Source organism: Mustelus asterias, chromosome 8 (genome assembly GCF_964213995.1).
Source record: "Mustelus asterias chromosome 8, sMusAst1.hap1.1, whole genome shotgun sequence".
Lineage (NCBI taxonomy): Eukaryota > Metazoa > Chordata > Chondrichthyes > Carcharhiniformes > Triakidae > Mustelus > Mustelus asterias.
In genome coordinates, this window is record NC_135808.1 from 23,041,392 (window position 1) to 23,069,388 (window position 27,997).

General features: G+C 45.8%; 2 protein-coding genes across 2 annotated transcripts in view; both read left to right on the forward strand.

Moving 5' to 3' along the window:
• The window catches only part of LOC144497683 (class I histocompatibility antigen, F10 alpha chain-like), a 52,818-nt gene that overhangs the window by 19,149 nt on the left and 5,672 nt on the right, over positions 1-27,997 (forward strand).
• On the forward strand, positions 12,658-27,841 carry LOC144497527 (class I histocompatibility antigen, F10 alpha chain-like). Its single transcript, XM_078218924.1, has 5 exons — positions 12,658-12,709; positions 14,011-14,271; positions 14,636-14,908; positions 20,297-20,560; positions 27,714-27,841. Exons 1-5 carry the CDS (start codon positions 12,658-12,660, stop codon positions 27,839-27,841), a joined length of 978 nt encoding a protein of 325 aa, XP_078075050.1.

Below are 27,997 nucleotides of genomic sequence, written 5' to 3' on the forward strand. Positions count from 1 at the left end.
GCTCCATGTTTCCCAAAGACAGGGGCAATGTATTTATTCACAACCTCACCACATTCCCCACCCTCTCACATGCACTTCTTATTGGGCGCCACAAGGCCTTACTCTTTCCTTATCCTTTTCTCTACATGTGCATCCTTGGAGGTTCTTTGTTTTTTCTTGGCAGCATTTTTATGCCTTTCTTTACTTTCCTGGTTTCCCTTTCAATTTCACCCCTACTCTCTCTGTACTCTTCCAGGTTTCTGCAGTATTAGGCATGAGGGGTCTGACGGATCTTGCTGCTGGTATTTGTGGGGGTCAAGTGGATCTGCTGGGTTTTGTTGGGGGGTGTTCCAGCTCTGCTGGGTTTGCCTCCCTCGATAGTGATGTATTTCTTTCTCATCCCCAGTGTTCTCCAGTGCCCCAGGGACACCAGTCCCCAAGATCAGCAGCAGGAGTGGATGAGAGAATCAGGAAGGATGTGATTTCATCAAGATGATAGCGACTGACTCATTTAGACACTACATATGTGACGCTGTGTAAATGGAACTGTGACGATGGTTTGTCAGGAATTACTCTATCTGGAGCTGCACTTCTTAAGCTATTCTGATCTGCACTTGAAAGGCTATTATGATCTGCCCTGTTTCTACAGACTCTCGGAATCTGTCTGGTTCACTCACTGCCAACTCAGTCACCTGTTACTGCAGTCTGTAACATTGCTGCAATTTCTACAATAAATGTGATTTAGTTTTTCACTTCCTGCCTCTGTAAAGTCTTCAGTACAAAACTATCAATGGGGTAGGGTAACACCACTGCAATGGGGAACATTTTAAGACTTTTAAGAACAATTTACCAAAAATGCACATCAAGAGGAATTAATAGCAATAAATTAGCAGTAAACACATATTTTAAAAGGGAAGATGGTGCTTGTCAAAGCTCCGAGTATTCGTTGAGATGGTAACAGACATGGTGATGGGAAAATGTGATAGATATACTTATATGGACTTTAGAAAAAAGTTACCACATGGGGGTTTATTAGTTAAGATTAAACGAATACTTTGCACATCTCTTCAGCTGGATCACAATGTTCTTTTCCCATTCCAGCCTCTCATTCCAGATTAAGACCTGGAAGATGCAGGAAGGTGACAACAAGTAACTTTCGTGGTCCTGTCCAGTTCCACCTCCCCAATCAGTAATTCCTGATTTTAATAACCCACCACACATCCAGGTGCGTGACACATGTCCATTACGTCCAGGTGGAGTTTGGGCTGTCGGCGGTGTAGAGGTATTGTCAGTGGACTAGGAATCCAGAGACACAGGAGAAAGCTCTGGGAACCTGGATTTGAATCCCACCAAGGCAGAGGGTGGAATTTGAACTCAATTAAAGAATAAAATCTGGAATTAAAAGTCGAATGATGACTATGAAGCCATTGTTGATTGCTGTAAAAACCTATCTTGTTTCATGTTCTTTAGGGAAGGAAATCTGCGGTCTCTATCTGGTCTGGCCTACAGACCCACAGCAATGTGGTTGACCATTAAATGTCTTCTGAAATTACCCAGCAGGATCAAGGTGGAGGCCGTGCAATGTTCATGTTCCCAATTCTTCTGCATAACTGTAGCCTTGCCCAGACAGCCCACTGTATTGTTTATTTCTTAATATTCAGTGAAAGGAGCTAAGATGTATTTTAATTCTCCTTTAATGTTTTAAAGTATTAATTCATATTATTGAATTGATGAATTCCAATTTTGTCTGCCCTTTCATGTTTCTCGAAATTAGTGCTATGGGACGGCAAGGTGGCACAGTGAATGGCACTGCTGCCTCACAGCACCAGGGACCCGGCTTCTTTTTCCGGCTTGGATCATTGTGCAGAGTCTGTATGTTCTCCCTGTGAGTGCATGGGTTTCCTCCGGCTATCCGGTTTTCTTCCCACAGTCTGAAAGACAAGCTGGTAAAGTGTATTGGTCATGCTAAATTCTCCCTCAGTGTACCCTAACAGGCGCCAGAGTGTGGCGACCAGGGGGTTTTCATAGTAACTTCATTGCAGTGTAAATGTAAGCCTATTTGTGACACTAATAAACAAACTTAAACGTAATTGGTTAGTGTGTTGACGTCAAGATCTCCCATTCCCAAGCACTCTCGGGAAATAATAAACATCTTTGAAATATCAGAGCCTTTGTACCAAATCGGTGTCTGCAAATGTTTCCAAATTCTTGTCGCTGCTGGAAAAATTGTTACACTTTTCAGTACTGAACGCAATTGTCACCTGCGCGTGTGTGTGTTTCTAAAACCAACACAAAAGGCTCATCCTGCTCGGAGCTGAATGGGTTAATTCTAAATTAAAACACGTTTGGTGAAGGAATTCACTGTCACCGCGATTTCAAAAAGTGACTGGGTTACAATGTTCTCAGAGTAATGGCGGTTTCAGCAGAACAAAGATATTTCTTCAAGTCTTGTGGATTCACCATTTCAAACTGGATACTTCCGAATAAAAACCTTGGAGCAAAATGGATTCGAAGATAAAGTCCCAAATGTTCTCCAGGGTGATTTTTTAATGGAGATTTTAAACACAAGAATAATCCATCAACAATCACCTTAAATTCCGCTCCTCAATTCAAAATTTCACCGTCGAAATTTAAGAAACGACTCTACTCTGACAGATGTGAATTTGTATCTGGATTAGAAATCCCACATGTTTCACCAGCTTCAACAGAGTTTCATTGTAGCCAGTAACAACCTCCCAGTTTCAAAACTTTTAACTGTTCTCCCCCTTTAGACCTAACTATTTTCAGGAAAACATCAGAGTTGGAGCCGGTCTGAAGGAACAGCAACACAGAGCATTCACACAGCCTTTCCTCATTCACTAACAGGACGTTTACACACTCACATCTGTACACACAATTCTTTCTCACATCACTTCAAGTTTCACTCTGGATCTTTTCAACATTAAAAACGTGTCTTTTAAAAGGGGATAAAATAAATTCCATCACATCTTTTTTCACTAATGTCTGTTGTTGAAATTAAGGGAAAATCGCGTTTCACAAATAACAGAAAAGGAAACATTGAAGATTGTTACATTGAAACAACAGAGGGCGGAGTTTCCAACAGAGTGTGTTTCAATTCCAAAACTTCTACACATTTTTTCAACGTAAAAAGTAAAACTTGTTTTATTTTCTCAATTCTGGGGACACAATCTGAATTTCCTTTCACTCACTCTAATTTCTATTTCACTTGAATTTTCCTGTTTAATTTTTCCCACCCGGAAGCCGAGGATCCGCTTCAGTCACTGTTTTGATTTAAAACTTATTTTAACTTTCTCTCTTTCCGACAACAGTCAATCCCGCAGCTCATTTTCCATCATCTCAATGGCATTGCCCCAGGTCTGTCTCCCCGCGGTTACAATCCGGACAACAGCATCAAACTGCCTCAGTTCACGCAGAATTTTCCAACTTCAACACGGACTTCACAGAACATCAACAACCGCGCCCGCGCCTTCCCCCCGTCTCTCTTTATTGGTTGTCTCAACACAACTCAATCCGACAGTGCAGAAGGAGGCCATTCGGCCCATCGTCTGCACCACTTGCATCAACCCTCCGAAAGAGCATCTTGCATAAGAGGTGAGTTACTGGGGTTGGTGGCACAACGCCAGGGACCCTGCTTCGATTCCTTGTTTTGGTCACTGTTTGCACGGAGTCTGCATGTTCTCCTCGTATCTGCATGAGATTCTTCCGGGAGCTCCGGACGTGCTGGTTGGATGCACTGGCCATGCTATATTTCTCCCTCAGTGTACTCGAACAGACACTGGAGTGTGGCAACTGGAGGACTTTCACAGTAACGTCATTACAGTATTAATATAACCCTATGTGTGATAGTAAAACATAAACTTAAAATTTAAACTATCCACAAAATTCCCAGCCTCTAACCCACTGTTGCAGCTACAGTGTTTATATGGCTGGTTCAGTTCAATTTCTGGTCACTGGTAATCCCCAGGATGTTCATAATCAGTCCTCAATGGTTTTCCACATATACTTCAAATAGGACCCCTGGTTCTGGACTCCCCTGCCATCGGGAACATCCTTCCGCATCTAGCCTGTCTCTTCCTGTTAGAATTTTATAGGTTTTGATGAGATCCTCCTCATTCTTCTAAACTCCAGCGAACACAATCCTAACTGAGTCAATCTCTCCTCATTTCCACCGAGCTTTGTCGCTGCTGTAAATTTAGATACATTACACTTGGCCTCTTGGTCTGAGTCACGAATAAAGATTGTAAATGGCTGATTGTCCCAGCACTGATCCTAGTGTTGGCGAACTTGAAAATAGCCCATTTATGACAAATCAATGTTTCTTGTCCATTAACCAATCCTCTGTTCTTGCAACAATATTAACCCCAACTCCTGAGCACTGACAAAGGACAAACAGATCAATTCAGTCTGCAGAGATGTGCTTTAGAGGATCGGCTCTTCACAATAAAGTATAAAGTTTGATAGCATGTAAAAACTTATTCCCTCGGGTTTAGAATGTTGAGGGGTGATCTGATCCATATGTTTATAATGTTAAAATGATTCAGCAGTGTGAAATCCACATCCAGTCTCTGCACAAAAAAATGTGAACAATTGGAGCTTTCAAATGTAAGAGTGATAGATTTTTATTGGGGAATAATTTTATTGGGTAATAATATTATAGTCAGAAGCTGGGGTTGAGATCAGCAGTGATCTAATTGAATGGTTAGCTCAGATCTGCTGCTCTTCTTCATGTCCTTCCCTTTGTCACTGTATTAAACTCCTTTTGGCTTATTCTACCCGGCAACTGATGATGTTAGAATCATAGAATGAGCCCATTCAAGTCAGCACCAAATCTCAGACAGAGCATCTTTACCCAGGCCCCATCCCTGTTACCCTACATATTTACCATGGCTAATCCCCTATCACACACATCTTTAGACAGTAAGGGGCAATTTAGCTTGGCCTGTCCATCTAACCTGCACATCTTTGGCGTGCAGGAGGAAGCAGGAGTACCAGGAGGATACCCACACAGGGAGAATGTACAAACTCCACACAGACAGTCACCCAAGGCTGAAATTGACCCTGGGTCCCTGGCGCTGTGAGGCAGCAGTGCTAACCACTGAGCAAACATAATATAACCAGTTGTATTTACCTGATTGGAGAATTCTGAATATTGAGGAAGTTTGCCAACCTGTTTTGTGTCTAATCAGATTGCGGCTTCGTGTGAACAGAAAAAGACAGAAGGAACAAGTTGAGAAGATCCCCTTTCTTTGGAAAAGAGTTTCCTCCAAAGGTTTCTCCCAACATGAGGGAAGCAGCAATGATTGGACTGATAGAGCTGGTCCTTCTGTGTGGAGAGGTGTCTGCAGGTGAGTGATGGGGTGTGAGAGGGGCAATGCCAGGCTGGGTACTGGGGCATTAACCCTGGGTCAGTGAGTGATGGGGTGCGAGAGGGGCAATGTCAAGCTCGGTGGAGCTCTTGCTCTCAGTTTAGAATTCACATTTTGGGATTCATACCCTGGTGTTTCACTATGTGTGACAGTGGGTGTTTTGGGGTTCATGGCTTGATGTCTCTCTCTGTGGTGTTGATATTTTGGGTTTGTACCTCAATTTCTGTGTGTGTGTGTGTGTATGTATGTTTTGGTGTTTGGGGGTTCACACCCTGATGTCTCTCTCTCTGGGTGTTGGTGTTTTGGGGTTCACACCCTGATGTCTCTCTCTCTCTGGGTGTTGGTGTTTTGGGGTTCACACCCTGATGTTTCTCTCTCTCTCTGGGTGTTGGTGTTTTGTGTTTCTTACCCTGAGGTCTCTCTCTCTCTGGGTGTCGGTAGGGTTCATACCCTGATGTATCTCTCTCTGTGGGTTGACGTGCCTTCAAGGAAGGTTTTTATATCATGTTTCTTGTGAAGGGAATGTTTTAAACTCAGCACTGAGCACCGTGCTGATTTGTTTGCAACCTGCAGTCTACCTGATGAGAACGCAGTAGCATAATTAATCCTAGATAATGGGTTGTTTTGTTTATCGTCTGGGTTGTCCCCTGGGGTTTCAGAGTCGGGTTTGATTCGATTGATTTACAAGAGGAAGTCATCTGCTAATGGAAGAAGCTATTCTTACAGAGAAACAAAGCAGGCAGTTATCTGCTTCGGTCTGTCATCAGCAAGAAGTGTTATTCTCTCTCACTCTCTCTCTTTTAGGATTATAGTTTGGGACCTGTTTGAAAATAGGTCTCTCTCCATATTTGTTCTGGGGCTTAAGGACTAGCAGTCGCTGACCAGCACATAAGCCTGTTGTTTGCTAACTGATGTTAAAGATGAGTTTACGTCTCTGAGGAATATTGCTTAAATTGGGACTAATACAGATAGACAAGCAGCAAAGAATTTGATCTTGTCTTGTTTCAGTATTTAAGTTGGTAAGATATACATCAATTCTTTTTGTTCTTGTTTAAACTGTTTTGTTCATTTTTTTAAAGCTTCCCATTGGGTCAATAGAATCACAGCTGGAGTGATTCACTTCATCCTCACACTCATGCCAAAATAAAAATAAAAATGTGGGTCTAGTCTAACTTCATAATATAACTTGGAGTTTGAGGTCTGGTCCCTAAAAAAATTTAGGGAGTGACCGAGATCAGAGTTGAGAATTCCTTGTTCAGCTTAGGATTACTGAACTCAAAGTCAGTGAGTGTTGAGTTTTTGTGTGTTCTCTTGAGGTGAATGCCGTATGGAATAAATGGTTCTTTTACTGGCTGAGGTTTTCCTGGGTGTGGAAGAAGTGACTCAGGATGGTTTACAAAAAGTGGATAAAGCAAAACTTCTGGCATTGCCAAACAAGTTGCAGCTTTCAGTGATAGCTCGGCACTTAAAATTGCCAGAAACATTGGAATTGGCTTGAATTCAACTCCAAATCTCACAGCTTGAATTAGAGGCAAAGGAAAGAAAACACAATTGAAACTGTTGAAATTGCAATTAAAAGCAAATGAAAAAGAGTTGAGATAGTTTGAATTGTAATTTAAGGAAAAAGAAAGCGAGAGAGAATAGCCCTGGCAGAGCAAAACAAAGGGAAAAAGAATTAGAACTTCAGGAAGTGAAAAGGCAATTTGAACTTGAAATGTCTGAAAGGCAAATGTGTAAAACTGCGCGTGTATCAGGAAAAGGACAGATGATTTTGAATCAGTTTGTGAATCATATGTTGGCTTTCAACATCAGTTTCAGCCTGTGAGAGACAGAGAAATCCTCAGGTGGTAAAGGAGATGCCATTGGAGATCGTAAAGATAGTTTCCCTCAGGTAAATTCTTTCCACTAACTGAACTTCAACTTCTTTATCTTTACTTTGTGATTTCCCCTCCTGGCCAACCTGTGGCTTTGTAAACTTGTTATCCCGCAGTCAGGAAAAAAACCCCAGGATATGCTTCCTGCATCACCTCAGCTGTCTGATTTTCCACTGGCTTTTCAACCACAGTAACCATCACTCCCACCTGTGATCCAGCTTTATCATTACCCAGGATAAACTGTATTCCTGGAAAAGATCATTTCCCTATCACTCCAACCCCCACCACCACTTTCGCCAGAATCTCCAACCTTACACTTTATAATGGAACACTACTCTTTTCACAAGTAATTTCACTTATTTCCACATTTTTCCGGCAATACTCCTTCCAAACTACATATCTCCTCATCTTTCACCATCAAAGATTGACTTGATCCTGTACCTTTTAAAATCTGAGCTTCTTTACCTCCTCCTCCTGGTACACATAAGTAAACCTTACCCACATAAGTAAATTATTTAAAACGACTAAGCACTTGCTTATCAACCAATCCCTGACCAGGCTGGACACTTTTTCACCTGTTCAGCTTCAACTATGGTTTCCTTTATCAGTTAACAGACCCCAGATGGTTGAGCAAGAACATAAACTGTTGGAGGATGGAGGTCACTATTTTTAGTTCAGAAAGTTGTCAGAATTACAGCAGAAGGATATCGAAATAAAGCAATTGTATCAGAAAGCATATACAGAAGAAGAATCTGAGTGTATACCAGAGTGATACTACATTACAAATGATGAATTGATGAGATGCTGGAGATCATTACATATTCAGGCAGATGCATCAAAGTTATTCCGGGAAGTTGTGGATAGCTTAGGAGTAAAGCAATTTAAATCAACTCTGTACCATCCAGAATCGCAGGGAATATTGAAACGCGAGCGTCAAATTTTAAAGGCCATGTTGAGGACCTCCAGGCAAGATTATCCAGAGGATTAGGATAAAGGATGCACCTAATGAATTAACTAAATTCAGTCTATTTGAATTAAGTTTTGTCATGAGATAAGTGGACCACTTAAATTCATCAAGGAAAAGTTGGTGAGTCAGCATTCTGGGACTATGTTGGACTATGTGTCAAACTTTATGGAGAGATTAACTAGGGCTGGGAAGTTCATGAGACTGCAATTAAAGGTGGCACAGCATGTGAAGAAAAAAAGTGGACAAGAAAAGTTCCTCGTTTTGCTCGCAGGGATAAGGTGTTAGCATTATTAGCAGTGCTAGGTGAACATTTAACAGCTAGGTTTAGTGGGCCTTATCAAATAGGGTGGCATGGTGGCACAGTCGTTAGCACTGCTGCCTCACAATGTCAGGAACCGGAGTTCAATTCCAGCCTCAGGTGACTGTCTGAATGGAGTTTGCACTTTTTCCCGTGTCTGCGTGAGTTTCCTCTGGGTGCTCCGGTTTCCTCCCACAGTCCAAAGGTGTACAAGAGAGGTTGATTGTCCATAATAGCTTGTCCCCTTCGTGTCAGGGGGATTAGTGGGGTCGATGCAATGATGAGGTCGAGGTGGGATTGTTGTTGGTGCAGGCTCGATGGGCCAAGTGGCCTCCTTCTGCACTATAGGGCTTCAATGAAATTGAAAGAAAATTGAATAAGATGATTTTTAAAAATTCATTCATAGGACATGGGCATGGCTGCTGGCCAGCATTTATTGCCCATACCTAGTTGCCCTTGAGAAGGTGATAGTGAGCTGCCTTCTTGAATCGCTGCAGTCTATGTGCTGTAGGTTGACCCACACTGCCATTAGAGAGGCAATTCCAGGATTTTGACACAGCGACTGTGAAGGAATGGCGATACATTTCCAAGTCACCATGGTGAGTAGCTTGGAGGGGAACTTGCAGGTGGTGGTGTTCCCATGTAACTGCTGCCCTTGTCCTTCGAGATGGATGTGGTTGTGGGTTTGGAAGGTGCTGTCAAGGATATTTGGTGAATTGTTGCAGTGCATCTTGTAGATAGTACACACTATTGCTATTGAGCGTCAGTGGTGGAGAGAGTGGATGTTTGTGGATATGGTACCAATCAAGTGGGCTGCTCTGTCCAGGATGGTGTCAAGCTTCTTGAGTGTTGCTGGACCTCATCCCATCCAGGCAAGTGGGGAGTATTCCATCATACTCCTGATTTCTGCCTTGTAGATGGTGGGCAGACTTTGGGGAATCAAGAGGTGAGTTACTCGTCACAGTATTCCCAGCCTCTCACCGGCTCTTGTGTTTATGTGGCGAGTCCAGTTGAGTTTCTAGTCAATAGTAATGCCAAGGATGTTGACAGTGGGGGATTCAGTAATGGTAACACCATTGAATGTCAAGGGGTGGTTGTTAGAGTGTCTCTTATTCATGATGATAATTGCCTGACATTTGTGTTGCTCGAATGTTACTTGCCACTTGTCAGCCGAAGCTTGGATATTGTCCAGATCTTGTTGCATTTGAACATGGACTGCTTCAGTATATGTGGAGTCATGAGTGGTACTGAAAATTGTGCAATCGTCAGCAAACATCCCCACTTCTGACCTGATGATGGGGGGAAGATCATTGATGAAGGAGTTGAAGATGGTTGGGCTGACGACACTACCCCAAGGGATTCATAAGAACATAAGAACCAGGAGCAGGAGTAGGCATCTGGCCCCTCGAGCCTGCTCTGCCATTCAATAAGATCATGGGTGATCTTCTCGTAGACTCAGCTCCACTTAGCCGCCAGCTCACCATAACCCTTAATTCCTTTACTGTTCAAAAATGTATCTATCCTTGCCTTAAAAACATTCAATGAGGTAGCCTCAACTGCTTCACTGAGCAGGGAATTCCACAGATTCAAACCCATTGTGTGAAGAAGTTCCTCCTCAATTCAGTCCGAAATCTGCTTCCCCTTATTTTGAGGCTATGCCCCCTCATTCTTGTTTCACCCGCCAGTGGAAAAAACTTCCCTGCTTCTATCTTATCTATTCCCTTCATAATCTTATATGTTTCCTTCAGATCTCCCCTCATTCTTCTGAATTCCAATGAGTATAGCCCCAGTCTACTCAGTCGCTCCTCAAAAGCCAACCCTCTCAACTCTGCAATCAACCCTAGTGAATCTCCTCTGCAACCCCTCCAGTGCCAATATATCCTTTCTCAAGTCAGGAGACCAAAACTGTACACAGTACTCCAGGTGTGGCCTCACCAGCACCTTATACAGCTGCAACATCACCTCGCTGTTTTTCAACTCCAATAAAGGACAACATTCCATTTGCCTTATTAATTACCTGCTCCACCTACAAACCAACTCCTTGAAATTCTGCACAAGGACACCCAGGTCCCTCTGCACAGCAGCATGCTACAATTTTTTACCATTTAAATAATAGTCCATTTTGCTGTTATTCCTACCAAAATGGATGACTTCCCATTTACCAACACTATACTCCATCTGCCAAACCCTCGCCCACTCACTTAGCCTATCTATATCCCTTTGCAGACTTTCAGCGTCCTCTGCACACTTTGCTCTGCCACTCATCTTAGTGTCATCTGTGAATTTTGACACACTACACTTAGTCCCCAACTCCAAATCATCTCTGTAAATTGTAAACAATTGCGGTCCCAACACTGAACCATGAGGCACACCACTAGTCACTGATCGCCAACCAGAAAAACACCAATTTACCCTCACTCTTTGCTTTCTGTTAGTTAACCAATCCTCTATCCATGCTAGTACATTACCCGTAATACCGTGCACCTTTATCTTGTGTAGCAGTCTTTGGTGGGTCACCTTGTCAAATGCCTTCTGGAAATCCAGATACACCACGTCCACAGGTTCCCCATTGTTCATTCCTGCACAGATGTCCTGGAGCTGAGATGACTGACCCTCCACAATCACATTCCTATGTGCCAGGTATGACTCCAACCAGCGGAGAGTTTGCCACCTGATACCCATTGATTTCAGTTTCGCTAGAGTTCCTTGATGCCACACTTGGCCGAATGTGGCCTTGATATCAAGGGCTGTCACTTTCACCTCACCTCTGGAATTCAGCTATTTTGTCCATGTTTGAACCAAGGCTGTAATGAGGTCAGGAGCTGAGTGACCCTGGTGAAACCCAAACTGGGCGTCACTGAGCAGGTTATCATTAAGCAGGTGCTGCTTGATAGTACCCGTGGAGAATTATATGACAAGAACGTTGGATCGAAGGAAATCTCACAGAGTGTTTCCTGAGAATATACTCAAGCAATATTTTGATCGGGAAGGAAAGCAGAAGGGGGATGCATTAGTTATGACAATGCAGAGTGAAGAAATAAGTCCAGATGATTCTGCATTTGACATTCTTCAAATTAAATTGGATAATGTGGAAGTAATCGGAAATTGAAATAAACGATTGAGTTACCTTCTGGAGGAAAATCAAAATGGCCTGAAAGAGTTACTACAACCACATGGAGAGATATGTGGGAATAAACTGGGAAGGACTAAAATAATTATGCACAACGTAGATGTAAGAAATGCTGTTCCAATTAAGCAATATCTGTACAAGCTTAACCCTCCAAAGTTGGCATAGGTTCAAAAGGAGATTGAAAGCATATTTAAAAATTACATAATTGAAGTGAGTTGGAGAGAGTGCAGCTCACCCGTAGTGAGGGTTCCAAAATGAGATGACACCCAACAATTCTGTGTGGACTATAGGAAAGTTAATGCAGTTACAAAATAAGATTCATATCCCATTCCTTTCTTGGGAGACTGCATTCAGAAGGTGGGACAAGTGACTTTTATTTCCAAACTTGACTTACTAAAAGGATACTGGCGGGTACCTTTATCCGAAAGGGCAAAGGAGATTTTGGCTTTCATGACAAAAAATGGTCAGTACCAGTTTAAAATCATGCCATTTGAAATGAAAAATGCACGAGCCACATTTCAAACATTAACTAATAAGGTCATTTCTGGACTACCTAATTGTGCTGTGTACATAAACAAACTGGTGGTTTTCAGACAGATGTGGAAGGAACATTTGGAGCACCGAGCGGAATTGTTCAATTGGCTTCAGGATGCAGGCTTGGTGGTAAACTTGGCTAAGAACGAGTTTACAAAAACCAAAGTCACATTCATAGTCCATACAATTAGACATGGATGGAAGGCCCTACGGTCGGTGAAAACAAAGGTTATTGGGGAGTGCCCAATACTGCCGGTGAAAAGTGAAGTACTGCATTCTTGGACCTGGATGGTTTTTATAGGAATTTTGTGCCAAACATTTGCATTATGGTTGCTGCACTGACTGACTTGCTGAAAAAACATGCAAAATTTCAGTGGACGGTGAATGTCAGAGGGCATTTGGCCGCCTGAATAATGTGTTAACCACTGCACCTGTGTTGGCAAGAACAAATTATGCAAAACCATTCAAGATGGCCATTGATGCGAGTGATGTGGCTGTTCTATTACAAGAAGATGACAAAAGGATATAAAGACCAATTGGGTACTTTTTTCTGGAAAACGAAATAACCATCAAAAGAGATTCAACCATTGAGAAAAGAAACATTGAGTTTGGTGTTGGCATTGCAACATTTTAACGTTTATGTTGTCAGCAATTCATCTGAGACAGTTATTTACACTGATCATAATCCATTGACGTCTCTGGAGAAATTTAGAGATCAAAGTGAAAGGCTCTTTAGATGGAGTTTATTATTACAGCCATTTTATATGAGAATTACAATGTGGCAGAAAGTGAGAATGTGATTGCTGATGCTTCATCAACAATTTCATGAAAGAGGAAGGAATATTCAATGTCGGAAGAGAATGACTGTACTGGACAATAGAACTATTATACTTGCATGCATTGATTTACTAGAATGTGTATATTTTATATATATATATATATATATATATATATGTAGTACTAATAGTGTGAAACTTGAAGTTATGAAAAATGAAGCCATTTTTTATTGCTGTTTTTTTTAAGGGGGAGGTGTGAGGATACTGTGCCTTTAAGAAATGTATCTATATCATGTTTCTTGTGAAGGGATTGTTTTCAACTTCAGCTCTGATTACAGTGCCGATTTGCCCACAAACAGCAGCCCACATGCTGAGAGTGCAGAAGCATAATTTATCCCAGATAATGTTTCTTTTTGCTTTTATCTGAGCTGTTTTGTTTATTTTTTTGGGTTGTCCCTGGGGTTTCAGAGTAAGGTTTAATTCGGTTGATTGACAAGAGGAAGTTATATGCTGATGGGAAGAGCTAAGCTTACAGGAAGACAAGCAGACAGTTGTCTGCCTGGACCTGCCAGAAGCATTATTCTCTCTCTCTTTCTCTAAAGACTGTAGTTTGGGACCTGCTCGAAAATAGGTCTCTCTCCAGAGGTGTTTTGGAGGCTGGAGATACCCAGCTCAGATACCCACATGTAAGGCTGTTTGCTGACTGATTTTCAGGAGGTGTTTATGTCTATGAGGAATATTGCTTAAATTGGAACAATTAGAAATAATCCAGCAGTTAAGAGTTGTATCTTGTCACATGTAAGAATTTCAGTTGGTAAAAGTTGAGGCTATTTCTTTTTGTTATAGTTAAACTGTACTGTTAAATAAAGTTTGTTTTGACAAAAGCTTCCTAGTGGGTCATTGGAATGACACCTCGAGTGAAACACTTTATCCTCACACGAATGTCAAAGTCAAAAAAGAGAGTTGGGGTCTGGTCTAAATTCATAACATGGAGTTTCTAATCTGGTGCCCAACGGTGGATGCTGGTGTTTTGTGTTCATACCTTGATCTCTCTCTGTTTTTCAGGTTCTCACTCTCTCCGGATTTCCGTCACGGGAATGACTCCGATCCCGGGTTTCCCGGAGTTTGTGCTTGTCGGTTATGTGGATGATCTCCGGGTTGTTGTGTACGACAGCGATCGGAAGGAGCTGATCCCCCAGGAGCAGAGGATGGTGGAGATCGACGGACATGAGGCTTGGGAACAGAAGAAGATTCTCGCACAAGAGCTGGGGATGATTGTCAAATTGTCTTTTCCGGTCTTCATTTCTCTGTCCCAGCAGACAGGAAGTGAGTCCTCACTTTCCCACCACTCGGGGGTGCAGGTGGGAAGAAACCAAGAATGGATCAGGAACTGGGAGCCAGAGGCTGATTGGCTACGATTGGATATGTGACAGCAAATTTGATTGGCGATCAATGAGTGGAGGGAATGTATCCAAGAGAGACTGGCTCGGATTGGCTGTGTGTGGAGGACATGAGATCCACTTAGTGTAACTGCCGCTGATTGGCTTTCTATGTGGTGGGAGGTGCCTCGCTTGATTTGATTGGCTTTTGATAGAGTGGGTCTGGCTTCTGAGTGGAACTGGCTTGGATTGGCTGTGGGGGTGGTATCTCACATTGGGACTGACTCTAATTGGCTGTTTGTGATCCACAGGAATCCATGTTTTACAGATGATGACTGGCTGCAATCTGAGGGATGATGGGACCACGAGTGCATTCAACCGGATTGGGTGGAATGGACAGGATGTGCTCAGCTTCGACAAGGATCACATGGTGTGGGTGACCCCAGTGACCTGGGGAGAGATCATCAAAAACAATCTTGACAGGGATACTGCCCAGAATGAGCGATTCAAACAATTACTGGAGGTGGACTGTATTGAGTGGCTGAGGAAATCCCTCGAGTTCGGACAGAGTGAACTGACAGCTGGTGAGTGAGGGGGGAGCGAGAATTGGTGAGTGATGGGGGGAGCGAGAGTCGGTGAGTGAGGGGGGGAGTGAGAGTCGGTGAGTGAGGGGGGAGTGAGAGTCGGTGAGTGAGGGGGGAGCGAGAGTCGGTGAGTGAGGGGGGGAGCGAGAGTCGGTGAGTGAGGGGGAGCGAGAGTCGGTGAGTGAGGGGGGAGCGAGAGTTGGTGAGTGAGGGGGGAGCGAGAGTCGGTGAGTGAGGAGGGAGCGGGAATCAGTGGGTCAGGGTGAGTGAGGGGGGAGTGAGTGGGAATCAGTGGGTGAGGTGGGAGTGAGTGGGAATCGGTGGGTGAGTGAGAGGGGGGTGGGAATCAGTGGGTGAGGGGGACTGAGTCATTGAGTGACGCGTGACAGATAGAGAGAAAGGTAGAAAACACCGAGTGCATTTTGCAGAAAGCTGGAGGGAGATACTTATTTTCTATCAGCTCCCAGACTGCAATTTCCAGACAGAGAAAGGGAGAGAGAAAGAGCTGCTCCTTCGTTTTTCAAATTGAAACAGCAACTGCCTGCCTGTCCCTCTGTAACCCAAACTGCTCCCATTGACATGATTTCATTCTTGCCAATCAACCTAATTACACCCGACTCTGAAACACCAGGAGAAAACCACAACATTTCACAAAACTGCATTAGCTCAGATTAAAACAAACACCCCAATACTTAGGACCAATTACTCTTCCGCATTATGTTGTGAAGTTTATGTTTTTAAAATGATAACACAATTGTAACAATTGGAGTTTTCTAAACAGCATTCCATTGGAATCGTGCTTTATTCGGTTTGTTAATTGTTTTGTTAACCTGATTGCTGTTAGTTAGATAAATAAAGTGTTACTTGTTGCTTTACAGAGGGAATCTCAGGTAGTTATTTTGATTTGACCACTAAAAGTTGCTGAAGAGCAGATATTAACCCTTCTCACACACACTTTAACAGATTATGAAGGGACGTAATGCTCTTTCAGTGGCTGAGTATCAGTTCTCAGAGAGGAAATCAACTTCCACTTCGTAACAATTATCAGCATGTGGGCTGCTGCAGTAATCAGAGTTGACATATAAAACAGTCCCTTTAGAAGAAATGCAAATACATTCCTTAAAAGCACAGTTCTGACACAGGGGACTTAGAGTGAGTGAGGGAGGGAGGGAGTGAGATTCGGTGAGTGAAGGAGGTGAGAGAGCCGGTGAGTGAGGGGGGGGAGTGAGAGTTGGTGAGAGAGGGGGGAGCGAGAGTCGGTGAGTGAGAGGGGAGTGAGAGTCGGTGAGTGAGCGGGAGTGAGAGTCGGTGAGTGAGGGGGGAGTGAGAGTCGGTGAGTGAGGGGGGAGTGAGAGTCGGTGAGTGGGGAGGGGAGTGGGACTCTCACTCCCGCTCACTCACCGACTCTCACTCCTCCCTAACTCACCCACTCTCACTCCCCCCTCACTCAACGACTCTCACTCCCCCCTCACTCACCGACTCTCACTCCCCCCTCTCTCACCGACTCTCACTCCCCCCCCTCACTCACCGGCTCTCTCGCCTCCTTCACTCACTGAATCTCACTTCCTCCCTCCCTCACTCACTCTAAGTCCCCTGTGTCAGAACTGTGCTTTTAAGCAATGTATTTGCATTTCTTCTAAAGGGACTGTTTTATGTGTCAACTCTGATTACTGAGGGGAGGAGTGAGCATCGGTGAGTGAGGGGGGAGTGAGAGTCGGTGAGCGAGGGGGGAGTGAGAGTCGGTGAGCGAGGGGGGAGTGAGAGTCGGTGAGTGAGGGGGGAGTGAGAGTCGGTGAGTGAGGGGGGGAGTGAGAGTCGGTGAGAGAGGGTGGAGTGAGCGTCGGTGAGTGAGGGGGGAGTGAGAGTCGGTGAGTGAGGGTGGAGTGAGAGTCGGTGAGCGAGGGGGGAGTGAGAGTCGGTGAGTGAGGGGGGAGTGAGAGTCGGTGAGTGAGGGGGGAGTGAGAGTCGGTGAGTGAGGGGGGGAGTAAGAGTCAGTGAGTGAGGGGGGTAGTGAGAGTCGGTGAGAGAGGGTGGAGTGAGAGTCGGTGAGTGAGGGGGGAGTGAGAGTCGGTGAGTGAGGGGGGGAGTGAGAGTCGGTGAGAGAGGGTGGAGTGAGAGTCGGTGAGTGAGGGGGAATGAGAGTCGGTGAGTGAGGGGGGAGTGGGTGTCGGAGGGTGAGGGGGGAGTGAGAGTCGGTGAGTGAGGGGGGAGTGAGAGTCGGTGAGTGAGCGGGGAGTGAGAGTCGGTGAGTGAAGGGGGAGGGAGGGTCGGTGAGTGAGGGGGGAGTGAGAGTTGGTGAGTGAGGGGTGGAGTGAGAGTTCGTGATTGAGGGGGGAGTGAGAGTCGGTGAGTGAGGGGGAACTGAGTCGTTGTGCGAATGTGAGTGAGGGGGGAGTGGGAGTCGGTGAGTGAGGGGGAACTGAGTCGTTGTGCGAATGTGAGTGAGGGGGGAGTGAGAGTCGGTTAGTGAGGGGGGAGTAGGAATCAGTGGGTGAGGGAGGAGTGAGTGGGAATCGGTGAGTGAGGGGGGAGTGAGAGTCGGTGAGTGAGGAGGGAGTGAGAGTCGGTGAGTGAGGCGGGAGTGAAAGTCGGTGAGTGAGGCAGGAGTGAGATTCGGTGAGGGTGGAGGTATTGGGAATCAGTGGGTGAGTGAGGAGTGAGTGGGAATCGGTGAGTGAGGGGGGAGTGAGAGTCGGTGAATGAGGGGGGAGTGAGAGTCGGTGAGTGAGGGGGGAGTGAGAGTCGGTGAGTGAGGGGGAATGAGAGTCGGTGAGTGAGGGGGGAGTGGGAGTCGGAGGGTGAGGGGGAGTGAGAGTCGGTGACTGAGGGGGGAGTGAGAGTCGGTGAGTGAGGGGGGAGTGAGAGTCGGTGAGTGAGCGGGGAGTGAGAGTCGGTGAGTGAAGGGGGAGGGAGGGTCGGTGAGTGAGGGGGAAGTGAGAGTCGGTGAGTGAGGGGCGGAGTGAGAGTTGGTGATTGAGGGCGGAGTGGGAGTCGGTGAGTGAGGGGGGAGTGAGAGTCGGTGAGTGAGGGGGAACTGAGTCGTCGTGCGAATGTGAGTGAGGGGGGAGTGAGAGTCGGTGAGTGAGGGGGGAGTGAGAGTCGGTGAGTGAGGGGGGAGTGAGAGTCGGTGAGTGAGGAGTGAATGAGAATCGGTTAGTGAGGTGGGAGTAGGAATCAGTGGGTGAGGGAGGAGTGAGTGGGAATCGGTGAGTGAGGGGGGAGTGAGAGTCGGTGAGTGAGGAGGGAGTGAGTGTCGGTGAGTGAGGCGGGAGTGAGATTCGGTGAGGGTGGAGGTAGTGGGAATCAGTGGGTGAGGGGGGAGCGAGAGTGGGTGAGTGAGGGGGGAGCGAGAGTGGGTGAGTGAGGGGGGAGCGAGAGTTGGTGAGTGAGGAGGGAGCGAGAGTCGGTGAGTGAGGAGGGAGCGGGAATCAGTGGGTCAGGGTGAGTGAGGGGGGAGTGAGTGGGAATCAGTGGGTGAGGTGGGAGTGAGTGGGAATCGGTGGGTGAGTGAGAGGGGGGTGGGAATCAGTGGGTGAGGGGGACTGAGTCATTGAGTGACGCGTGACAGATAGAGAGAAAGGTAGAAAACACCGAGTGCATTTTGCAGAAAGCTGGAGGGAGATACTTATTTTCTATCAGCTTCCAGACTGCAATTTCCAGACAGAGAAAGGGAGAGAGAAAAGAGCTGCTCCTTCCTTTTTCAAATTGAAACAGCAACTGCCTGCCTGTCCCTCTGTAACCCAAACTGCTCCCATTGACATGATTTCCTTCTTGCCAATCAACCTAATTACACCCGACTCTGAAACACCAGGAGAAAACCACAACATTTCCCAAAACTGCATTCGCTGAGTTTAAAACAAACACCCCAATAATTAGGAGCAATGATTCTTCCGCATTATATTGTGAAGTTTATGTTTTTAAAATGATAACACAATTGTAAAAATGCTCGGAGCAGAAGGCATTGCATGGGCTGTTTAAAAAAAGGTTTTTATTTCTGTACTGAAGAGTAGGCTGTACACTGCTGTACACTGTACATTGTATCATGAGCCTGGGCAGTAACTTTAAACAATCAGTTTAAATTAGGGATTTGAATAGCAGCAGCCTCTCAGATTTGAATTTGATGTTTTGATAAATAGTGGTAAACCAATCCTATTGTGGGGATTTTTGATATGTCATCAGGGGTATAAAAGCCACACTCCTGCCTCTGCCAGCAAATGCATCTGCCACGGTTTACAGCTTGAGAGAGAGAGGGAGAGAGAGACAGACAGCAACTGTCTCTAACAGAGTGACAGCCACATTTATGTCTTAAAAGAAAGCCTCATCTCAAGCGTAAAGGTACAAACGGAAGTTAGTGGAAACAGAAGATAAAGACAGAGCATTCCGGAAGATGACAAAACTGGTTAAAATTTTGAGAGTGACTAGAAATTCAAATTGTTTTGTAAAAAATGGGAATTGGATTTATCTAAAGAGCATTCCATTGGAATCGTGCTTTATTCGGTTTGTTAATTGTTTAGTTAACCTGATTGCTGTTAGTTAGATAAATATTGTGTTACTTGTTGCTTTACAGAGGGAATCTCAGGTAGTTATTTTGATTTGATCACTAAAAGTTGCTGAAGTGCAGATATTAAACCTTCTCACACACATTTTAACAGATTATGAAGGGACGTAATGCTCTTTCAGTGGCTGAGTATCAGTTCTCAGAGAGGAGATCAACTTCCACTTCGTAACAATCATCAGCATGTGGGTTGCTGCAGTCATCAGAGTTGACATATAAAACAGTCCCTTTAGAAGAAATACAAATACATTCCTTAAAGGCACAGTTCTGACACGGGACTTAGAGTGAGTGAGGGAGGGAAGGAGGGAGAGTCGGTGAGTGAGGGGGGAGTGAGAGTGGGTGAGTGAGGGGGGAGTGAGGGGGGCGTGAGAGTCGGTGAGTGAGGGGGGCGTGGGAGTCGGTGAGTGAGGGCGCGTGAGAGTCGGTGAGTGAGGGGGGAGTGAGAGTCGGTGAGTGAGGGGGGAGTGAGAGTCAGTGAGTGAGGGGGGAGTGAGAGTCGTGAGTGAGGGGGGAGTGAGAGTCGTTGAGTGAGGGGTGAGTGAGAGTGGGTGAGTGAGAGTGGGTGAGTGAGGGAGGAGTGAGAGTCTTTGAGTGAGGGGGGAGTGAGAGTCTTTGAGTGAGGGGGGAGTGAGAGTCGGTGAGTGAGGGGGGAGTGAGAGTCGGTGAGTGAGGGGGGAGTGAGAGTCGGTGAGTGAGGGGGGAGTGAGAGTGGGTGTGTGAGCGGGGAGTGAGAGTCGGTGAGTGAGTGGGGGAGTGAGAGTCGGTGAAGGGGGTGATGCCGGGACCCTCCATCTCGAGGTTCCTGTACTGACTCCTCTTTCTTTCTCTCTCAGTTGCCCCGATCGTGTCCTTTACCCGTCTGGGTGATTCTAACCAGCTGTCCTGTGCCGTCACTGGGTTTTACCCTCAAGCCATCGAGGTGAATCTGTGGAGAGATGAAGTGGTGATTGATGAGACTCTGTCCAGTGGGATCTTACCCAATCACGACAGCACCTATCAGATCCGGAAATGGGCAGAGTTTGATCCAGAGGACCAGGCCGAGTATTCCTGTCGGGTGGAACACAGCGGGATGAATGAGACACTGGTGGTGATTTACGGTAAGACTATTTCTCACTGTTCGAGAGGACCCAGCCTCAGACCAGGGTCACAGGAGGGAGGGTCAGTGCTGAGCTGTCAGCCCAGGACAGCCTGAGGCCCAGTATAGAGCAAGAAGGAAATAAATATTAATCTTCAATGCATTACATCATCATGGTGTCACCATTAAAGGAAAGTGATTGTGTGTCCTGGGGTTTTACTGTGCAATCTGCCCCAGTGTATCCTGCGATATTATAGCATGACAGGGCCCGGTGCATTGTGGCAAATAACAGGAAGTGCAGGACCCATTGCATTGTTGAATATTATAGTAGGAAAGGGCGCCTGTGGATCATGAGATATTACTGTGTGACAGGCCAGTGTATCCTGAGATATTACAGTATTACAGGGCCAGTGTATCCTGGGATATTACAGTATGACAGGGCCAGTGTATCCTGGGATATTCCAGTATGACAAGGCCAGTGTATCCTGGGATATTACAGTATTACAGGGCCAGTCTATCCTGGGATATTACAGAATGACAAGGCCAGTGTATCCTGGGATAGTACAATCTTACAGGGCCACTGTATCCTGGGATATTACAGTATTACAGGGCCAGTGTATCCTGGGATATTACAATATTACAGGGCCAGTGTATCCTGGGATATTACAGTATTACAGTGTCACTGTATCCTGGGATATTACAGTATTACAGGGCCAGTGTATCCTGGGATATTATAGTGTGACAGGGCCAGTGTATCCTGGGCTATTACAGTATTACAGGGCCAGTGTATCCTGGGATATTACAGTATGACAGGGCCAGTGTATCCTGGGATATTACAGTATGACAGGGCCGAGTGTATCCTGGGATATTACAGTATTACAGGGCCAGTGTATCCTGGGATATTACAGTATGACAGGGCCAGTGTATCCTGGGCTATTACAGTATAAAGTTTAACAACACCAGGTTAAAGTCCAACAGGTTTATTTGGTAGCTTTTGCTACCAAATAAACCTGTTGGACTTTAACCTGGTGTTGTTAAACTTCTTACTGTGTTTACCCCAGTCCAACGCCGGCATTTCCACACTATTACAGTATTACAGGGCCAGTGTATCCTGGGATATTACAGTATGACAGGGCCAGTGTATCCTGGGATATTACAGTATGACAGGGCCAGTGTATCCTGGGATATTACAGTATGACAGGGCCAGTGTATCCTGGGATATTACAGTATTACAGGGCCAGTGTATCCTGGGATATTACAGTATGACAGGGCCGAGTGTATCCTGGGATATTACAGTATTACAGGGCCAGTGTATCCTGGGATATTACAGTATGACAGGGCCAGTGTATCCTGGGATATTACAGTATTACAGGACCTAGTGTATTCTGGATGTTTACTCCAGTCAACTTCGGATGAATGTTCAGAAAAATACTGGAACTCTGTCTATTGGAGAGAATTCATGAAAATCTAGAAAGTCTATTTGGACTTCAGTAAGGCCTTTGATAAATTTCTATATGGCAGGCTGCTCTGGAAGGTGAGATCACATGGAATCCAGGGAGAGCTGGCAAATTGCTGATGTAATTGTCGTGATGATAGGAAGGAGAAGGTAATGGTGGAAGGGTGCTTGTCGGACTGGATGCCTGTGACTAGTGTATGCCCCAGGGGTCGGTGCTGGGCCCATTGCTGTTTGTTATCTATATCAACAATTTGGATGAGAATGTACAAGGCATGATCAGTAAGTTTGCAGAAGACACTAAAGTAGGTGGTATTTTAGGCAGTGAGGAAGCTTGTCAAAAATTGGAGCAGGATCTTGATCAGCTGGAGAAATGGGCCGAGAAATGGCAAATGGAGTTCAACACAGATGAGTGTGAGCTGTTGCATTTTGGAAAGTCAAATCAAGCTCAGACTTTAACAGTGAATTGTAGGACCTTAGGGAGTTTCGTTGAACTTAGGGACCTTGGAGTTCAGGTGCACAGTTCTCTGAAAGTGGAGTCACAGGTAGATAGGGCAGTGAAGAAGCCTTTTGGCACGCTGGCCTTCAGTCAAGTCACTGAGTATAGAAGTTGGGAAGTTATGTTGCAGTTGCACAGGACGTTGGTGAGGCCGCACTTGGAGTATTGTGTTCAGTTTTGGTCGCCCTGCTACAGGAAATATGTTATTAAACTCGAAAGAGTACAGAAGAGATTTACAAGGATGTTGCCAGGACTGAAGGGACTGTGTTGTAGGGAGAGATTGGACATGCGAGGACTTTTTTCCTTTGGAGCGTAGGAGACTAAGGGGTGATCTTGTAGAGGTATATAATAAGATCATGAGGGACATGGATAGGGTGAATGCACTCAGTCTTTTTCCCAGGGTTGGGGAATCGAGAACTCGAGAGCATAGGTTTATGTTAAGAGGGGAAAAAATTAATGGAAACCTGAGGAGCAACTGTTTTACACAGAGAATGGTACATATGTGCAAAGAGCTGCCGGAGGAAGTGGTTGAAGCAGGGACATTGACAACATTTAAAAGGCATTTGGACAGATACATGGATCTGAAAGGTTTAGGGGGATATGGGTCAAATACAGGCAAATGGAGTTAAGTTAGATGGATATTTTGGTCGGCTAGGGCCAGTTTCGGCCAAAGGGCCTGCCTCTGTTCCGTAGATTCTATGAAAGCAAAAAATATGAGAGTTGTGATAACCCCCAGCACCTACAAGGGGAATCCCTGATTGACCCCCCAGTCAGACTCATGGGAATCTGAGTTCCAGTGGTGATAGGCAATTGCCTAACCAGGTGGAACTCGTATCCAGAGCCCTTGATAAGTCAATCCCTTGAGCGTGTCCGGTGTTCTATCATCCTGGATGGGACTCATGTACATGGACCACAAAGTTGTGTTTTAACTTTTACTTTGACAAATACAATATCGAATGATGAAAATGTGAGCTGGAAACTATGTTTGGCAGCCTGGTACAGATGGGGACATAGAGGAACTGGTTCAAACATGCAAAGCTTGCCAGGATAACCAGGGGGCCCCACCAGTAGCCTCTCTGTTCTCCTGGGAATGGCCGGGAAGTCCTTGGATTGTGCAGGGCCATTTATGGGCTCAATGATTCTGATATTGATTGATGCCCACCCGAAGTAGATTGGTCTACACCGGGTGGCTTTTACCACTTCATATAACACCATAGAAAAGCTCGGGCAGTCTTTCAGTACGCATGAGATACCAGAGGTCCTCGTAACAGGCAATGGGACCCGTTTACCAGTGAAGAGTTCAAAACATTCATGACCACAAATGGAGTAAGACATGTCTGCACAGCCCCATATCACCTCTCATTGAATGGCTTCACAGGGCGAGCAGTCCAAGTAGAATCATAGAACCTTAGAAACCCTACAATGCAGAAAGAGGCCATCTGGCCCATTGAGTCTGCACCGACCACAATCCCACCCAGGCCCTACCCCCATATCCCTACACATTTACCCGCTAATCCCTCTAACCTACGCATCTCAGGACACTAAGGGGCAATTTTAGCATGGCCAGTCAACCTAACCCGCAGATCTTTGGGTTCAAAAGCAGTTCAAAAAAGTGTTCAAAAGCAGCATGAAAAAAACAAACTCAGGGCTCCTTGGGCACAAAGTTGGTACAGTTCATTTTAACTCCAGGGCAACCCTGTACATAATGACGGGTTTCGCCCCAGCAGAATTCCTGATGGGCACACGCCTGCGGGATCAGGCTGAGCCTCACTTTCCTGAATCTAAGTGTAAAAATTGAGGAGAAACAAAAAGCACAAAATATGGGCCAAGGGGGGGCATTCGCCTGATTGGAATTTTAAACCAGGAGACACCGTCCACGTGCAAAACTTTGGAGATAGCACCCAATGGACACCACGGGTTCCTCCCTCAAGGATCGGCCCAGTGTTATACACTGTAAAAACTGAAGACAAGATAGTAAGGAAACATATTGACCCTCTGACGCCGTCCGAAACGTTCGACAGAAGCAACTGGCACATCGAACGTGCCATCTTCGGCACCGTGCACATCGACTGGCAGCAAAGAAACTCAACCAACGCTTGGCTTCAAAACAACTGGGGAGGACTCGGCCTTAGAAATGGAAATTGAGGCAGCGGAATCTCAGCCAGAGGTTGTTGTGGAGAGTGAGCCACCTGCAGTGACACTTCGGCGGTCATCAAGAAAGAGACGGTCGCCGACTCGATGGACCTCTCCTGACCAGGTGGAGGATGCAATGGAAAGAAAGCCATTGGTCAAAGGATGAAGATGTTCTTGACATCTCAGGAGTGAGGGAGAGCCCTCAGGCATGGAGGTGGAGGGATGTGATAACCCCGAGTACCTACAAAGGGAATCCCTGGTTGACCTCCCAGTAAGACTCATGGGATACGAGTGCCTGGGTGATTGGCAATTGCCTAACCAGGTGGAACCCGTATCCAGAGCCCTTGATAAGGCGGTCCCCTGAGCGTCCGGTATTCTATCATCCAAATGGAACTCATGTACACGTACCACAGGGTTGTGTTTTAATTTTACTTTGACAAACAAAACATTGTTCCTTTCCAGTCGGCTTCCTGAGTTATTACAATAATGAATAGTCAGCATGGATCTTGAAATGGAGAGTCTTGTTTTACTCCACTTAGTGGATTTTTTGAGGATGTAACAGGTGATGATAATGTAGTAGATATAATTTAATATGATTTTTTCAATGTAATAGATAAGGTGACTGGTGATAGACTAATGGATAAGGTCAGAGAATGTGGAGTTAGGGAAAAGTGACAGAATGGATTGCTCACTGACTTTGAGACAGAAAGCAGAGAGTGTGAGTAAAGGGAGTTATTCAGAGTTACAGACAGTGGGAAATGGTGTCCCACAAGGATCAGTGCTCGGCTCACCACTGTTTATAATTTACACTCAATGATTTGGTTATTGGAACCAAGAACACCATGGGTAGAATTTTACGACCTCATAATGCCCATTTTTCAGCATGAAGATGTACTAAATTGGGGAGTGAGCTGACTGGTGGGAATAGTGCCCCTTTTCCCATCCATTCCTACCTGACCAAAAGAGAATGGGTGAAAATGGGTCAATTTGCATTTTTGTGCATTCATCACAATGTAACAAGCGAGCTTCAGTGTTGTCCTGGGAACCACGCAAGACAGGCAATAGCTGGCCCACCTGAAAGCTTTGGGACTCCTCCCAACAGCCTCACAGTTGGTCCAGTGTTGCTGTCAGCCCTTCCTGCATTCCCTGGCTCAGTTGCTGCATCTCCAGCAGCGGGGATTTGGTCATTAGGCACAGCGGTTAGCGCTGCTGCCTCTGTCATGATAGGGTTGGCAGGGGAGAGGGTCATGTCACTTGGCAATTAGGGGCAGGGGGTGATGAGGGGATCATGTGCAAGGGGGTGTAAGGAGGGTAAGGCAGTTGGAAAATTGGGCAGAGTCCCTGATGTCCGTGGCGGGGAGGGTGAGGCTGTATCTGGCCGGGGGAAGGGTCGGGGGGGGGGGGGGGGGGGGGAGTTGTGGCAGGGTAACGGCTGCCTTTTTCGCCTTTTCTGCGAATGTGCAGTTTGTGGCTCCGATCTGAGCTGCAGGCTGTCTGTCGGGTTATGCCCCAACCACTGCCTCTTTTGGATAGAAACAGTCTAGCCCATATTGTCAATATTTACGTCTGTAAGATTGGGAGTGAAAACACGCTCAAAGAAATGGTTCAGGCACTCTCTCGTTTTCACGCCAGCCGGACAATGAAAATAATCTCGGAAAATTCCGCCCCATTTCTCAATTTGCAGAGGACATCAAATTGTGATGAATTAGTCAATATTGAGGAGAACTGCAATACATTAATTGGACATTCATAAACTTTTAGAATGAGCAAATAATTGGTGAATGGAGTTCAGCACAGATAAACGTGAAGGTAGTTTTCTGTTAAAGATGTATCGGGAGGTCACTTATTACCTGGAAGGTGCCGGTGTGGATGGAGTTGAGGAACAAAGGGATCTGGGTGTACAAATACACCAATCAGTAACAGGTTAGACAAGGTCATAAACAAAATAAATGGAAAACCAGGTTTTATTTCTCGAGAGATTGAATTGTAAAGCAGGGATGTTATTGCTAAACCTGTATCAGCCTTCATTATAGGACATTTAGCACGTGTGCAGTTCCGGTCACCATTTCATACAAAGGATATAGATTCAGGGGAGAGAGTGCAGAGATGATTTACAAAGATGATTCCAGGAATGAGTGGGTGAACATCTCGGTGAAGGATTGACCGGGTCTCCGCACTCAGGAAAACAGAAGGCTGAGGGTTGACCTAGTCGAGGTCTTGAAAATCATAGAACCCTACAGTGCAGAAGGAGGCCATTCGGCCCATCGAGTCTGCACCGACCACAATCCCACCCAAGCCCTACCCCCACATATTTACCCGCTAATCCCTCTAACCTACGCATCTCAGGGGCAATTTTTAACCTGGCCAATCAACCTAACCCGCACATCTTTGTGGGAGGAAACCGGAGCACCCGGAGGAAACCCACGCAGACACGAGGAGAATGTGCAAACTCCACACAGACAGTGACCCGAGCCGGGAATCGAACCCAGGACCCTGGAGCTGTGAAGCAGCAGTGCTAACCACTGTGCTACCGTGCCGCCCAAAATTATGCAAGGTTTTTATAGACTGGAAACAGAAAGAATGTTTGCTCTTGTGGGAAGGACAAACTGGAGGCCATCAATGCAGGATAGTCACCAAGAAACGCAATGGGAAATTCAGGAGAGATCTCTTTACCAAAGAATGAAGAGAATGTGAAGCTCGCTACTGCAGGGAGTGGCTGAACTGAACAGTAGATTAAGAGGAAAATAGACAAGCAAAAGAGAAGGGAATAGAGTTAAAATGGTTGAATTAGATGTGGGAAGATGGGAGGAGGCTCAAGTGGAACATAAACACCAGCATCAACTGGATGGGTTGATTGGCTGATTTTTATGTCGTATATCCTGTGTTTCCTGATTCTCTCTCTCTCTCTGACTCACTCTCTTTCATTTTGTCTCTCTCTCTGATTTCTCTCTCTTTCTGATTCTCTCTCTCTCCCTCCCTTCTTGGCCTCTTTCATTCTCTCCCACTTTCACGTTCTCTCTCTCCCTCTCTCTGATTCTCACTTTTCCCTCTCCCTGATTCACTCAGTCTCTCTGATTCTCTCTCTAACAGAACCAAAGTCTCGCTCCCAGGTTGCTGTTACTGTCGGGATTGTGGTCGGGGTCCTCGTGCTCATCGCTCTCATCATTGTGGCTGTCGTCATCTACACCAAGAAAGGCAGGAATTTGAAGGGAAAATAGCAGCTCCTCACTGGGGGGAGGGATTGTGGGAGAGTATTCCAGGTGGGGGTGGCTCAGGCTGTGGGACTCAGGTTGGTGTGGAGGAGGTCACAGAGTGGGTGGGAGAGCCGCAGGGTTGGGATAGGGAGGGTGAGGGGCTCAAGAAAAAGGGGGAGA